At 38.6% G+C, this 15,285-nt stretch overlaps 1 protein-coding gene across 1 annotated transcript; it reads left to right on the forward strand.

Moving 5' to 3' along the window:
- Nucleotides 1–697: 697 nt before the first annotated feature.
- On the forward strand, nt 698–13,674 carry cdc16 (cell division cycle 16 homolog (S. cerevisiae)). The gene is made up of 18 exons (XM_034693816.1): nt 698–897; nt 1,063–1,117; nt 2,395–2,492; nt 3,162–3,200; nt 3,332–3,472; nt 4,515–4,674; nt 4,779–4,873; nt 5,423–5,556; nt 5,943–6,022; nt 6,130–6,179; nt 6,272–6,345; nt 7,317–7,442; nt 7,921–8,073; nt 9,160–9,223; nt 9,336–9,397; nt 12,077–12,212; nt 12,644–12,734; nt 12,861–13,674. The coding sequence occupies exons 1-18, from the start codon at nt 850–852 to the stop codon at nt 13,112–13,114; spliced, it is 1,860 nt and encodes a 619-aa protein (XP_034549707.1). The 5' UTR covers nt 698–849; the 3' UTR covers nt 13,115–13,674.
- Nucleotides 13,675–15,285: the final 1,611 nt, after the last annotated feature.

The following is a 15,285-nucleotide window of genomic DNA, read 5'->3' on the forward strand; positions in this document are numbered from 1 at the left end:
GGAAATAAGTAACTGACGTAAAACAAGTCAAAGAGAAACCTATGTTGCCCCAGACTATTCAAGGAATTTGTTTGAGACCCCCTTCCAATTTAGTGACATGCACGGACAAGGTTGTAACCATTAGGCTAGCAGAGCCCAGGAGGGTATAATAAATAACTAGAGATCAAGATAAGTTTGGCTTGGTAGTAGGCTATGTCATTGGTTTCGCAGACCTATAAAAAGGTGCTGGTCAACAGCATTCTGGGAGTCAGCAGATTTGCAGAGCTGTTCTCCCAGGCATTCCGCGGTGCTTGTTCGATACTGGTATTGTTTTCTTGTAATAAATGTATTACTAAACAAGCAAGCCAGTGTCACAAAAAATCCTTCTGCATCTACACATCACGGGCGGTCAAGATACGACAGCACCGAACCCCCAACTGCTCGGGGTGCGCTGGTTGACGGCAGCATCCTCACTCTGACATCTCTCCCTAGCATGTCCACTGCATGTGTGTGCGTTTGTATGTATATACCAAAAAAAAATAAAAAAAAACTGTGTGAAGCATGTCCAAAAATATCATGAGTGGAAAAAATTGAATTTCCCCCCTGGAGATCAATAAAGTACCTTTTTTAATAGCTAGGCCTATAACGTACCCGAAAAGGACAAAACTTGATGCGGAACTGACTATCCGGTTCGAGTTTCCCTACGGCCCAATATCGCAGAACACACTGTGCAGAAAGAAGCCGCGGATTTGATTTGACGCCGCTAGCAAGCTAACGCGGACTGTGTTGTGCACTGTTTGATACTATAAGTGACACAGTCTCTGAGAATGACATTATTTGATAACCAGGATAAAACTACAAGAAATAAGAATGAATCTTGACAGACTTCGGAAGCGAGTCCGGCAGTACATTGATCAGGTAAGAAACACAGCTTCGTGCACAGTAGCTAATGCTAGCTTAGAAGCATAGCTGGTGTTAATAGTAAACCATCACATCTTCTTGCCTGTTAAACTTAAAGTATACCGACATCAACATGTGTATACACTCGCTTGATCATTTATGTGTTTTTGTGTTAATTTACAGCAACAGTATCAAAGTGCTCTGTTTTGGGCCGACAAGATCGCATCCCTTTCTCACGGTGAGTGCTTTTATGTCTAGCCTGGTGCCGTGTTTAATCTGTACATGTCTCATCTGAAGTTAAAAAGCAAATATTGCTCATACTTGTGTTTTCCAATGAGAGTATGCATGCTGTGTGCAGAACTTGTGGTGCATGTCTTGCTTTGCTTTTGCTGTTACGCAGCTTTACACCTGAAATTAAACTTTTACCTGTGAGCTGTAGTGAATAATAACACACTAGCTTACTAACAGCTGCATTCATGTTGTTTATTTGTTTTATTCGTATGTTGATTACACACAGCTGTACGTTTCCCTCCAACACAATAATCCGGACAGCCTTGATGACTTACTCAGTTGCCTCACAGACATCACAAGCTGGATGTTCAATAACTTTTTAAACCTTAACCCTGTCAAATCAGAAATCATAATCTTTGGTCATTTTTCACTCCATCGGTCCTCTCTGCAATAACATTACAATGAAGGTCAGAAATGTAGGAGTGACATTTGACACAGATCTTTGCTTTGACACTCATAAAATACAGTTAAATCTTGTTTTTTCCACCTCAAACAAATCTCCAACACAAGATCATTCCTTTCCCCCTCCGATCTGTCCAAACTCCAAAGTAATCCATGCTTTTATTTTTTCTCGCCTTGATTATTGTAATGCACTTTTAACAGGTATCAGTCAGAGCTCCCTCCACAGACTCTAACTGGTTCCAAATGCAGCTGCTTAGATTTTAACACACTCATCAAAATATCAACACATCACTCCTGCATTGCCAGCTTACAATAGCTGCCAGTTTTTTATCGTGTTGATTTGAAGATTTTAAATGGACAGGCCCCAAACTATTTAAGCAACCCTTTTAACCCCCTATGTGCCTGGGTGGCCCCTCAGGTCTGTGGATGCATATCTGCTGGTTGTGCCAAGATCTCACCTTAAAACAAAAGGTGACTGGTCCTTTTCAATCAGAGCTTCAAGTTTGTGGAACTCCCTGCCACTGACGATTAGACAGTCCACAACCTTAACTGCTTTTAAATCCTCACTAAAAACATTTTTATATAAAAGGCATTTCTCCACTCCCTAATTCTTGAATTTGCTCTGCATTCAGATGTCTTGTTTTGCTTCTGTCTTTTTTCTCTCCCCTGTTTGCACCATTTTATGTTTTGTAATTCTCTGCTTTTTCTAACCTTGTTAAGAAAAGTGCTATATGAATAAAGTTGACTATTATTATATTATTTATTCTGTTGGTGATGCATCTGTATTAACAACATTGACGATCCTACTTCTTTGTCACACAGAGGACCCCCAGGATATTTACTGGCTAGCTCAGTGCCTTTTCTTGACCTCACAGTACCACAGAGCCTCACATGCCCTCCGCTCACGAAAACTTGACAAGGTAACTGCAGGTCATGTGTGAGTTGTTGTTGATGTGTGCAGACATATTGCTGAACGAGCAGGGGAATGGATGATTGAGTTTATGTTGGTGATAGAAACCATCATATGACTAGATTACGTGTGTGTTGAGTTAGAGCCGGCCAGAGAGCTTTCTGTTTTTACACCCCTAAGCTTGGGAACTCTCTGCCTCTGGACATTTAAATGGCGAGCTCTCTGGGTGTTTTTAAAAGTAAACTTAAGACTTACCTTTTTAATCTAGCTTTTAATTTGGATTAATTTAATTTTAGCCCTAGACTGCATTATTATTTTTATTTTTTTTTTATTATTGTTTTTTATTTTTTTTTTTTTTATGTATTTTTTATTAATTTTTATGTTTATTATTATATTAATCAATTATGTGAATCATTGCTTTAACATTTATTTATCTTATTTAATTATTTATTTCTCTATTTATTTCTTGTACTCATCTGATCTTGTTAACACTACCTCATTTTAAACTTTTCTTTCCACTATTACTTATTTGATTAATTTTACTGTATTGATTTTATTTTATTTATAATCTTGCCTTTTATAATTTTACAGTTGCTGTTGTTTTCTGTCTCTCTGTTATTCTGTGAAGCACTTTGGGCTGCATCTTTCTCTGTCTTACTCAATATTTGTCGTCTCACAGTTGTATGGAGCGTGTCAGTATCTTGCTGCTAGGTGCCATGTAAGTATCTATCAGCTCTAAACCCTCTTCCAAGTGTTCTACAAACTGCAACATATAATCAATACAAGCCTGCCAGATATCATTCATCATCTAAAACGACTGTATTCTTCTTTCCGACTGTTTATGTTTAGTATGCTGCCAAAGAGTTCCAGCAGGCCTTGGATATCCTGGACGCAGAAGAGCTGGCGAGTAAGAAGCTGCTGGACAGAAGCGTGAAAGAGGACAACACGACATCAGAGTCGAACAAGGACTGGGACATGTCTCCTGCCTCTGTAAGTGTAGTCTGCCTCTGAAATACTGGAATATATAGAATACAGCCCCTGTCTTTTTTTGTCAGTGTTGAATGATGTAGTCATTTTAAACATCGTTGTCCTGCAGTGTTGCTTTTGATGGAAGAGGTCCTACTCTAAATAATCCAAACACTACCACACATATTTTTTATCACTTTGTTTATCCCATGTATTTTTAATAATAATAATTTGAATAATAATTTTATTATTACAAAGTGCTTTACATGGGCAGCAAAATAAAACATGCAGTTCATACAACACACAAGTCAAGATAAAGAAACAAAACATATTTTAAAAGACATAAAATTATTCTAAAAGAACTCTAAAGGAATACAATTCTTTTAAAATATATTTCTTAAGATGGTTAAAATAAATTTAAATAAAATTAGGTCAGGCTTTACAATAAAAGTATGAGGTTTGAACCATGTTCCTGCTTGAAAGCTTTCAGTGTTTTCAGCAAAGGGTCGTTTCTAAGCAGATGTGTAGCTCTTCTAATACCATCCTGCCAGCTACCAGTACAGGAGTTGAGCTCAGCCTACAGTGGCATTGATAGATTTGAGGAAGGGATGGACCCACTCCCTGGGACCACTTCACAGAGACTTTACAACCACCTGCAGCTGGTCACTTGTTGTCTTAAACTGAGGAGTCTTTTAAATAAAACCAGCTCTTCACAGGGTTTATTTACTTCATAGTTTACCTTTAAATGATCATAACCCAATGAGGGAGAAAGTGTTCAAAAGTGGTGCCACAAGACTGCTCAGCCCTGCTATGCATCCAGCATTATATGCACACAGAAGTGGTTGCTTGCTTCTTTGGGTGCCATCTTCTTGGTAAAATACCATAACACATTAAAATATCTCTCTGCATTTTTATTGACTGCAGCAGTGAATAAGCTGCAGCTCACTTCTTAGATGAAATGAAGGCATTAAAGGTGCACCACGTCACTGAATTTTATGCTAATACTCGAGTTTCTGACCTCTGCCCACTTCTCTGTACTTCCTGTTCTATCTCTGGACTACTCCAGGTCAGCAGCTCCATCTGCCTCCTGCGGGGTAAGATCTATGATGCCATGGACAACAGACCACTGGCCACCTCCAGCTACAAAGAGGCCTTGAAACTGGACGTCTACTGCTTTGAAGCGTTTGACCTTTTAACGTCCCACCACATGTTGACGGCGCAGGAAGGTGAGGATGATCTGTGGAGATGATGTGCTCTGATATCATAAGGTATCTACCGGTGGAGTGGCACTACATGTGAAATGTATCCTTCTTTTCTTCTTTTTTTATAGAGAAAGACTTCCTTGACTCACTTCCTCTGAGTCAACAGTGCACTGAGGAGGAGGAGGAGCTGTTACACTTCCTGTTTGAGAATAAGTTAAAGAAGGTGAGGGGAGCTCTGATGCTTTTTATCAACACTTTTTGATTTGATGATTCATCGAAGGACGAGTCTGCTGATATTCTGTGCTTTTCTTACTGTTAATTAAACCCAATGAAAGACCAAATTGCCTTTAAAGTTAGAGAATGATGCACCTTTATACTCCAGTGAGCCAGGGACAGATTGTGTATTGTTGTCTAGGTTCCATCATAACAATGAACGTACGCTCTGCAGATTGTTTCCAGTCATTCTCGTATACACTGTACGGCCTTATTGTTTCATCTGAGCTTACAAACAAGTGCTTCTCTCCATTGTTTCTGAGCATCAGGACTCATTTGCATACTGTTTAATACTAATTGAAATGCAAATGATAAATCTAGGTATCCTGTCCTGTTTTTGTTCAAACTCCTCTTCAAACATCTCATTTCTCTGCCTTTTTCATGACCTTGTTGTTTCTCCTTCCTCACCCACTCACATTTAAACCCTACAACCTACACCCACCTTCACACTCTGTATTAATACACAAACACACTCTCTCTCCTCTCCTTCTCTCTGCAGTATAACAAGCCCAGCGATGTGGTGGTGCCTGAGATGGTCAACGGTCTTAAGGACAACTTGGATGTAGTGGTGTCTCTTGCTGAGAGGCATTATTATAACTGCGATTTCAAGATGTGCTACAAACTCACATCAACGTAGGTGTCCTGAAGGTTCTTCTGTCAGTTCATGCTTCTGGTTTTATATCAGTAGAATAACAACTGGTGGATTTAGATTTTGTTCCTTTTCATTAAGGATTTATTAACAGATCATGATGCTGAAAAGACATCACACTTGTCCCATGTGTTTTCCACTTTTGTTTGTATTTCTCCTGATTTAGAAATAATATGAAGAGAACTTGCACACAAGTTTGATCAAAATAGATGTTTTACATGAATTTATACATTTGATACTATTTTTATAAGAAGAAGATTAAAAGTAAGTCAATCATTTGGATTCCATACCAGAAAAAAATCATCAAGTCATTGCAATCCAACATAAAAGTGCAGGAGCATTAAATGCAGTCTTGTCGTTTGAATATCAGGGTGATGGTGAAAGATCCCTTCCATGCCAACTGTTTGCCAGTCCACATAGGAACCCTTGTGGAGCTCGGGAAAGCAAATGGTAAACTATCCTCCATCTTTTGTTTAACACATAAAGACTGCTGATATGATTATTTGGCTTTACCATCAGGATTTAGTTTAACCTGCTGTTTTTCTTTTCTCCTTTAGAGTTATTTTACCTCTCGCACAAACTTGTAGACCTGTATCCTAACAACCCGGTAAGACCTGAATCCATATCTGTACACATTTTCCCCCCTTTTAAATGAATTCCTCTGTTTAAGTTGAGTTTAACTTGTTACACTGTCATCAGGTATCCTGGTTTGCTGTCGGCTGCTACTATCTGATGGTTGGCCATAAAAACGAACATGCTCGGAGATACCTCAGGTGAGTGAATTAACACGTCAAATAAATACATCTGAACAACTTTATAATTTTTTGAAATACTTTATTGTGTCAATATTGTTCATAGACGACACAAAATTCTAAAACCATTTTAACACAATGGTTTTTTTTTTACTTTTAACTTTTAACTTCCACCCATACCAGATCAGAAAATAAAATTGAAACAAATAAAAATAATGAACGAATAATTCTAATAAAACAATAAATAATTATAAGAGCATAAGATGCTTATAAGGACAGGTTGGTTAAATGTGAATGTAGATATCATCAAACATAGTATATGTATTCATATCCATCGACATATTTATATGTATTTTTAAATCTATGTACCACAACACAAATTTAGTCAGCATCATCATCATTATAATAATAATGCAAATAAAAATAAATATGAAAAATAAAATAAAAAATATAAAATAACATCTTTTTTTCTTCTTTGTACTTATTTCCAACCTATTTATTTATTTGTTTACTTTTTTATTTCGTATTTCTTATTTCTTATTTTAATTTGATTTAAATGTAATTTTATTGTTATTTCATAAAATAATATGATTTTTTATTATTCAGGCTTTGATATTTCATATGTCAATACAGGCCTCCTTTTAAAGTTTCTCATTACAATACTGCAAATTTACAGGAATGTACCCAGATGACTTTAAAGCTAAAGTGTATTCCTGTGCATGGAGTCAAACTGGAAGTTTTTACAGGATGATTTGACGAGTTGATGAATATATATCAGTTTAAAAAATGTGTCAAATACGATAATTTCACCATATGAAATTCTATTGTTTACTTGTGTGGCAGTCGAATATGATTTCTCTGCTCCCTGATCCCTTATGTAGATGACATGTTTAAAACTGCAAATTATTTTCTTCTTTATTTTAAAAAGCTTAAAACATCACCATGAGTGGAACAAATAAAAAGTGAAATGAAAATGTTTCTGACCCCCACAGCAAAGCCACCACGCTGGAGAGGACGTACGGACCAGCCTGGATTGCTTATGGACATTCATTTGCGGTGGAGAGTGAGCACGACCAAGCCATGGCTGCTTACTTCACAGCTGCACAGCTGATGAAAGGGTGCGTTCATGAACCGTTGTGTTTTTACCTGTGCTACACGAAAACTAATCTCTGCAAGAATACAGCTTCAAACTGTGTTGGATGATATGCATCACACAATTAAATTATTATTCCCTCTACTAGAAGTGCACAAACGGTTGTTTTAGGATGTCAAAATTGAAAGCTAGGACTGTCAAAGTTCCTTTCAGCAAAATTGTTTAAGAGGGAAAAGTGTCTGCGCTAGATTTTCTACATTTTCTGGTGACCTCGTCACAACTCTGCTTTCTAAACCAGTGTTTCCAGAGCAATAAGAAACCCAAATCCAGATTAGCACTCCCAAAAACAGCTTAGGTTTTATCCTTTTTCTCCACTGCAGAAACTTTTTAAGGTACTTTGAAATCAAAGTAATTGTTGCTGGCTGTTGTTAAAGTCTGACAACCACCATAAACCATCCTTTAACATAATGTCAGTTTAACTTTTCCTGCCCTTCCTCCTCCAGGTGTCACTTACCCATGCTCTACATCGGACTGGAGTACGGTCTGACCAACAACTCCAAGTTAGCAGAACGTTTCTTCAGCCAGGCTCTGAGCATCGCTCCAGAGGATCCGTTTGTCATTCACGAGGTGGCCGTGGTGGCCTTTCAGAATGGAGAGTGAGTCACTCAGACAGAAACACTCACATTCACACACTCAGCTCTAGTTTGACAGAGGTAATGTAAACGCTATGGGCAGAAAGAAGAGATGTGGGCACAGAGCAGTCGTGTTTTAATGCTGATATCGTCGCACACTGAGAACACACTGAACATCCAGTTTGTAGAGAGAAGTGAAGGGAGGCTCCATGTTTGAGCTACTTTGGGGATGAATTGCTTCACTTCATGCAGATGTGATTTCATCTTTGTACACTAAAGGAGAGTTCAGACCAGTTTCGAACATTACAATCCTCTGAACACACACACTAGATGATGCCAAGAGACTGCCAGAACACACACTTAAAGTTTAAGGTAATAATTTCACAGACACGAGATCTCACAAAAACTTGCGTGATCAAACGTGACTTCAGAAGATGAACAAATATGGAGGACGATCGACATCATCAGCTGGCTCAGGCTCAGGGTTTAGTTGTGTGTACATTTGGGAAGATGATCCTTCCCAGTCTGCTCCTGTCATTGGTCATTGATAGGTCCTTCAAACGGAGGCAGTCCGACCTGGAATCTTAAATATCTAACATGTTTGATATCATGATCCAAGGTGATGGAGGCTCCAACAAGATGGGTAGCAGTGAAATACTCATATCTTCGCCACACACTTGAGGATTATTTGGACAAATAATCGGTTATGACAAGTCCAGAATCAAGCCACGCCCCCGGTCATTTGGGGAAGCCAATCAGGTCCTAAAGTGGGTGTGAAACCATCCAGTGTGTTGCCAGCTGTCATCCTATGTGGTCACTGTCATGTCCAAGTTTAAGCTGGATTTTCACGAGTTATGACTTACACATGATAAAAGCAGCTGGACCTTTTTTACTGGAATGACTCTTCATGTGTAATAGTCCCTACAACACTTGTTGACAGCAAAGTTTGTGACTAACAGACCAAATTTCTCTGCAACATAAGGATTTTGAGAATGCAATCTGTTAACATACATACATACATTTTAATGCACCTACACAGAAACACTCATTGATATCTAGCTTATCAAAACTTCAGATTTGCTATAAGAAGGTTTTTGTCGTCTGTTTCAGCTGGAAGACGGCGGAGAGGCTGTTTCTGGATGCCATGGAGAAGATCAAAGCCATAGGGAACGAGGTGTCTAGAAGTTTTTCAATTAATAAATGTGAATAAATGTGTATGACTGCATCACCAGGTCTCTCTAGAGCTACCTCATTTTTACTTGTTGCTTCTCCTCTTTAAATTTTAGGTCACTGTGGACAAATGGGAGCCTCTGTTAAACAACTTGGGTCACGTGTGTCGGAAATTGAAGTAAGTCCGGAGCTGATGTGAGTGACCTGAAAGGTCTGGAGACTTGAAGCTTTGCCTTTTTCTCTAAATGGCATCATGGATTTCAGTCTCTCTTTTGAGCGGGCATATATAGTGCTCGTACGGGAGGCTAAATTTATCTTGAGTGGATGATGAAAGAAGATTGGTCGGAGTGCACTCTCCTCTAATTTGTTCATTCCTCTCCTTGCCTTTTTTTTTTTTTTTTCTCTCTCCCTTCACCTGCCTGCTACAAACTATTTTCACAGATGTGCTCACTTGTTCTGTTTCAGTCATTCAGCAGAGGTAGTGCCCTCATTTAGAATTCATGAAAAGACCCTTTAATGAATTATGCATAGCCACCACTCAATAGATATAAGGCGCTGGCAGAATGTGCGCCACACAAGTGGCTGTATTAAAAGGTAGGGATAGATTTTATTCCAGAAAGGGTTTCATCTGAGCAGAGTGCGTAGATTGTTGCTCCAACATCACCACATTTATTCCTTAAATGTTTCCAGATGAACACACCGGTGTTTATGTGATCGTAGAAAAAGATAGCGGTGTTTATCCAGAAGTCAAATACTATCACACAGCATGTAAATCACTGTCTTTATAAGTGTTATTGAGCAGTACTGGGTGACAAAGATAAGTTCATATTAGGGATGCAAAAAGATCTTTGGAAATGTTAACGATCAATTATCGATTAATCGTTTAAAAAAAAACGTTTTCCATATCAAAAACAAAGCCAAATGCATTTTTTCCTCTGAATCAAATTTTCCTTCACGATACAATGTATATAACTGACAGTATTGAATAGCTACGGATCGTATTGAGGTGTTCAAAATGTTAAACACGCTGAATATAGACATGTGGAGCAGGCTCATAACAGGGTTCCCACACGTCCTGGAAAACCTGGAAAACAGTTAAACAGTTTTCCAGTACTGGAAAACACCTGGAAAATGGGAGAAAAAGTCAAATGTCCTGGAAAATTATTCCAACATGACTGCGTGCGACCTGACATGATTAAAAAAAAACACATCCCAATTCATTAAAAGCTGAGTGCATTCACAGAAAACGGGGGTATATTGTTTATGTTTTATAGTAAATTCACCTTGTGGATTGCTCTTTTGGTTCGAAGAGTCCTATATTTAAGTTAAAGAGTGACCAGCGGGCTCGTGGCAGAGAGCTTGGGGATCTGTGCCTCTAGACTTTCCCTGCAGGCTGAGAGCTCAATCACCGTACTGTAGCTAGGAGGAGTGCAAACTCCTTATAGTGAAAACAAATGGAACAAAAAGAGCCGCACAGAAACTGCACGTTGTAGATATCGCTGATCACAATAGACATCGCCATGCAGGAAAACAGTTTAAACTTTTTCAAATCTCAGAGAGAATTCAAAACTTCACTGAAAATGTCCTGGAAAATGATCTCTGGAAAAGAGTGGGAACCCCGTCTTAATCTCCACGGACACACAGTCATAAAGTGAAGGCTCAGACTTCAACAAGGAAACTGAACAGAAACATATTTCAGACTCACAGTGTCCAGTTTTCTGTCTACTTGTTCTTATTGAGAAAAATGAACATGTGAATGTGGTCAGGAATCAACCAGGAACGTAACTGGGTCATAATCAGTCTGGCGGCGGAGAAAAAAAGCGCTCGTGGAGACCTGTCACTCACGCGGAGCGCCCAGCTGAGCGTCTCCGCTGTGCGCAACACCTTCAGTCAGCTGATTCACATTGAAACATGCTTTAAACTTAAAACACCTCCCTGATAGCTGAACGAAACCAGCAACCAGGGACGGGGGCACATAAGTAAAAAGTAAAAATGGGGGTGCTGAATTAGGGCCGCCGCCTATGGGGCCAGCTTCTTAGGAGGGAGGCGGTCTACATAATCAAGAAAAGGCCTCCAGTGGGTATAAAATTCATCAAATGAGCCCCTGATGCTGAATTTTATCTTTTCCAATTTTAGCAGAATTAAAACATCGTTTAGCCAAACTCTAAATAAAGGTGGTTGAGGATACTTCCAAAGCAAGAGGATTCTTTTCCGGGCAACCAGGGACACAAAGGCTATCACATTGTCTTGCGTTTTTGTAGTAGCCAAATTAAGCGGGGCTTTGCCAAAGATGGCTATATGAGGAGATGGCTGAATCTTTAGGCCCAGGGTGTCAGAACAGATGAACGAAATATGAGACCACATGATTTTTTGTTCCACGTGGTAGAACATCGAAACAAAAAAATGTGTTGGAGTGAGTTCTTAGTCAATTAATCCATAGTGGATTAATTGTTGACATCCCTAGTTCATATGTTGCATTGCTGCCTGTTTGTTCCCATGTTTATAAACCAGTCTCTTCATGTTTCTCCACATGATCAGAAATGAGCTTGATCATTTTGATCATTTGTGTTTTTCTAAGATAATCTCTTTGTTTCAGGACAACATAGGTGAAGTACCCGTACATAAACAAAAGTGCAAAACAAACAGTTAACAGTTTTAGAAGACTATTGTGAGATACTACGTATGAGATAATGAGGCATTGAAGCAGAATCAGGAAAGACAGAAAGCTGTTTCCTCTAACATCTAAACTGATCAGAGTTCAGGTTTGAAATTTCAAATGAGCAACTTCAAACCAAACTGAACTTATGGCTCATGTCAGTAGTAACAACTTAACACACTGCGATGCTTGTTCCTGTAGGAAGTACGACCAGGCTCTGGAGTACCACCGTCAGGCCCTGGTGTTGATCCCTCAGCATGCCTCCACCTACGCTGCCATAGGATATGTGCACAGCCTCATGGGTGACTTTGAGAGCGCTATAGACTACTTTCACACGGTAAACTTCATTTTCTTCACTCCTTTTTGTGTTTATGCTTTTTTGTTTATCTTCAAAAGATGATTATTGAGAATTTTTGCCTTAAAGCTTACAAAGTTTTTGAGTGTTATTGATCTCCTCTGAGAGTACAAGTAGAGATGTGAACATTGAAGTCTTTGTTTTAGAAGAGAAAGAAGTGGACAATGTCAACTATCGAATATCAAAAAATGTTTCTGATGGAGGAAAACAAAAAACTTAAACCCTTAAAAATAATACAGTTAAGACTAAATGAAAAAAAAAAAAAACACTTTGATGTTTCTGGTGTTGTGGGACTTTATTTTATGCTTTCAATAGAAGCATGGAGGGTCATAAAATATGTGAAGCTTCTCAGCTTTAATGTCAAGAAGTACATTTTCTTAAGATTTGAAGTTGGTTTGGTTTCTCCTGTGCAGGCACTTGGACTAAAAAGGGATGACACTTTCTCTGTGACAATGCTCGGCCACTGTATCGAGATGTACATCGGTGACACAGATGCCTATATTGGTAGGAAGCGGCTTAAAAAAAAGTTCTCAATCTTTGAAGAGTTGTTTTTTTTTCAGCATTTTATTCTCCCTGACACCAGTTTTGTTCACATTGCAGAAAATCATGTGTCACTTTTCCCCCATTCAGGCACAGACATCAACGACAAAGTGCGAGGTAGCTTGAACACTCCCGCTCTGATGAAGATGCTGAACACCACAGAGAACAGTGAGCTTCTGGCCACCCCGAGACTAGAAGACACCAGCATCACGTCGATGGAAACGCCGCTCTCTAATCAGGACAAGATGATGCTGGAGACGCCCCTGCGGCTCTCTTTAACCCTGGAGTGTGACATGTACGAGAGCGACGTCATGTTAGACACCTTGTCCGACACCAGCACGTGATGTCGTCTTGTGTGGAGGTGGGACTGTCGGCAACATGTCGTCATAGGCACACACATCAGAACCCAATGAATCGAACCAAAACTCTGGCACCTGTCCTCCACCAAAGGTTTTCCTGTGGATTCCCCCTCTTGTGCATTAGATCGTATTGCTTCCGTCAGAGTGTAAACATAGAACACATCGTTTTTGAATACTTCTGAACCTGAGGAAATGTGTGAGTGATTTTAGCAAGAACGCACTTTAAAAGGGGAATTAACATGTGCCTTGGTTTAGGTGTTGAGCACTTGGTTTAGTTTTGAACCTTGGGTTAATCCTGAAGACGCTGGAGACATGTGGTCCTCTGACGCCTGATTGAACAGAGCAAAGAACACAGCCAGACACCTCGCATCACAGAAAAGACTAGTCACTTATTATTGCTGCCTGTGGCAGGACCCTCCGTGTTGTTTAACCTGTGGATTTACACCTCGAATAAAGAGCCAGCTCAGTACAAGCAGTTTTGGTGAAAAAAAAAAACACTTCTTGGTAATTGATACAATAAACCATGCATTTATCTTAAGATGTGAGGATGTGTATGTATGTTGTGTTCATTGAATAAAAAAGGGGATGAGTTTTAGAGGTGAAGAACATGTCACCAGAAAAGATGGCTGAAAACAGTTTATCCTGAATTTATACGTAGACTTACTTATTTTCTTAAATCTTCCCATAATGTTAGAATCTTGAATCAGATAAAAATGGACTATAGTTGTCTGTTGCACCTGCTTTGGCAGCATGCAGCATACTCTAAGGTTCCCAAACATTTCAGCCAGCAACCCCCAAAATATACATGCCAAAGACTTGCGACCCCTACTGTTCCTCATAGTGATTTAATGTGGCTTCATTTAGCTGGTCTGCAGGAAATTAGCCTACCTATATGAGCATGTGTCTGTTTCCTGTGCCGTTATGAATTAACCTGCTGCTACTGATGCTATTAATAATTAACTGTTCACTAAACCTAAACTTAGGAGTCATCAGGCAACAAAGAAAGGCAGAAAACTCATTTCATTTTCTATTTTCAAGGTTTTATTTAAAGTGTAGCTACTATTTTTGTTGATATTTTTTTACTATAGTGGGTAAAATGTACTATTTTTAGTTTACTTTTGTCATTCAACTTTTTTTTATTGCATATTTTCAGTATTTATTTGTTCACCACAAGTTAACAAATTATATATAAGTAATACAAAACCAATAAAGAGAAAAAAAATGCAAAAATGTTTTATAATAATAATAATAACAATAAACAGTACAAACAAAAAAGTAAGATAAAAATAAGAAAACAAGTTAAATAAATAATAATATAGATTTTTAGATAACTTTGGAAAAAAAAATCTGGAAGACATCCCAAGACCCCCCCCCCCCGTTTTGTCTTGCGACCCACACTTTGGGAACTCCTGCTCTAGTGGATTGAGTCACTTTTCAAAACCTTGTAGAGTGGAATCAGTTTCCAGAAAATGAAAACCAAAGATTTGATGAACATCCTGCTTTAACTTATCAATATCCCCACAGAGAAGAACCTTGTCTATGAAGGGTCTTAGTCATCCAGGTCTTGGTAATTCAAAGCTTGATCCGAAAAAAGGTTCTGGACAATTTCTACTACGTCCAGTTTCCTTTTCTGATAAAGCTTTGAAAAAAGAAACTTGTAATTGATAGCACTTAGATAATAAATGAAAGCATCACATGCAGTTGGCAAAGTTCATTATTTTTGTGAAAACAAAAATACAGTTCTTTGAGTTCTATTTTTATCCTCAGCTTTCCTACAATATTACACTTTTATCTACACTCACTAAACAGCGAATCCACCACTTGATCTCAATCCTTGGGAAAACCATGTTATGTGATATAGTCCAGGGGTTCCCAAACTTTTCAGCCCAGGACCCCAAAAATAACGGTGCCAGAGACTCGGAACCCATGCTGTTACTTAGACAAGGCAAGGCAGCTTTATTTGTATAGCGCATTTCATACATGAGGGCAACTCAATTTGCTTTACATTAAAGATTAAAAGCATAAAAGAGAACAATTAAAATGACAAATATAATAAAACAGAAAACAAAATGAAAATTTGAATATATTAAAAATTACATTAAAATTTGCATTTAAAGTGAGTTTAAATAAGCTAAGATAGGAAGGCAGTGGCAAAT

This window comes from Notolabrus celidotus, chromosome 10 (genome assembly GCF_009762535.1).
Source record: "Notolabrus celidotus isolate fNotCel1 chromosome 10, fNotCel1.pri, whole genome shotgun sequence".
NCBI lineage: Eukaryota > Metazoa > Chordata > Actinopteri > Labriformes > Labridae > Notolabrus > Notolabrus celidotus.

Coding starts and splice junctions, on each gene's coding strand:
- cdc16 (XM_034693816.1), top strand. CDS start 850: ATGAATCTTGACAGACTTCGGAAGCGAGTCCGGCAGTACATTGATCAG. Junction 898..1,062: donor TCCGGCAGTACATTGATCAG/GTAAGAAACACA, acceptor GTTAATTTACAG/CAACAGTATCAAAGTGCTCT. Junction 2,493..3,161: donor GCTCACGAAAACTTGACAAG/GTAACTGCAGGT, acceptor GTCGTCTCACAG/TTGTATGGAGCGTGTCAGTA.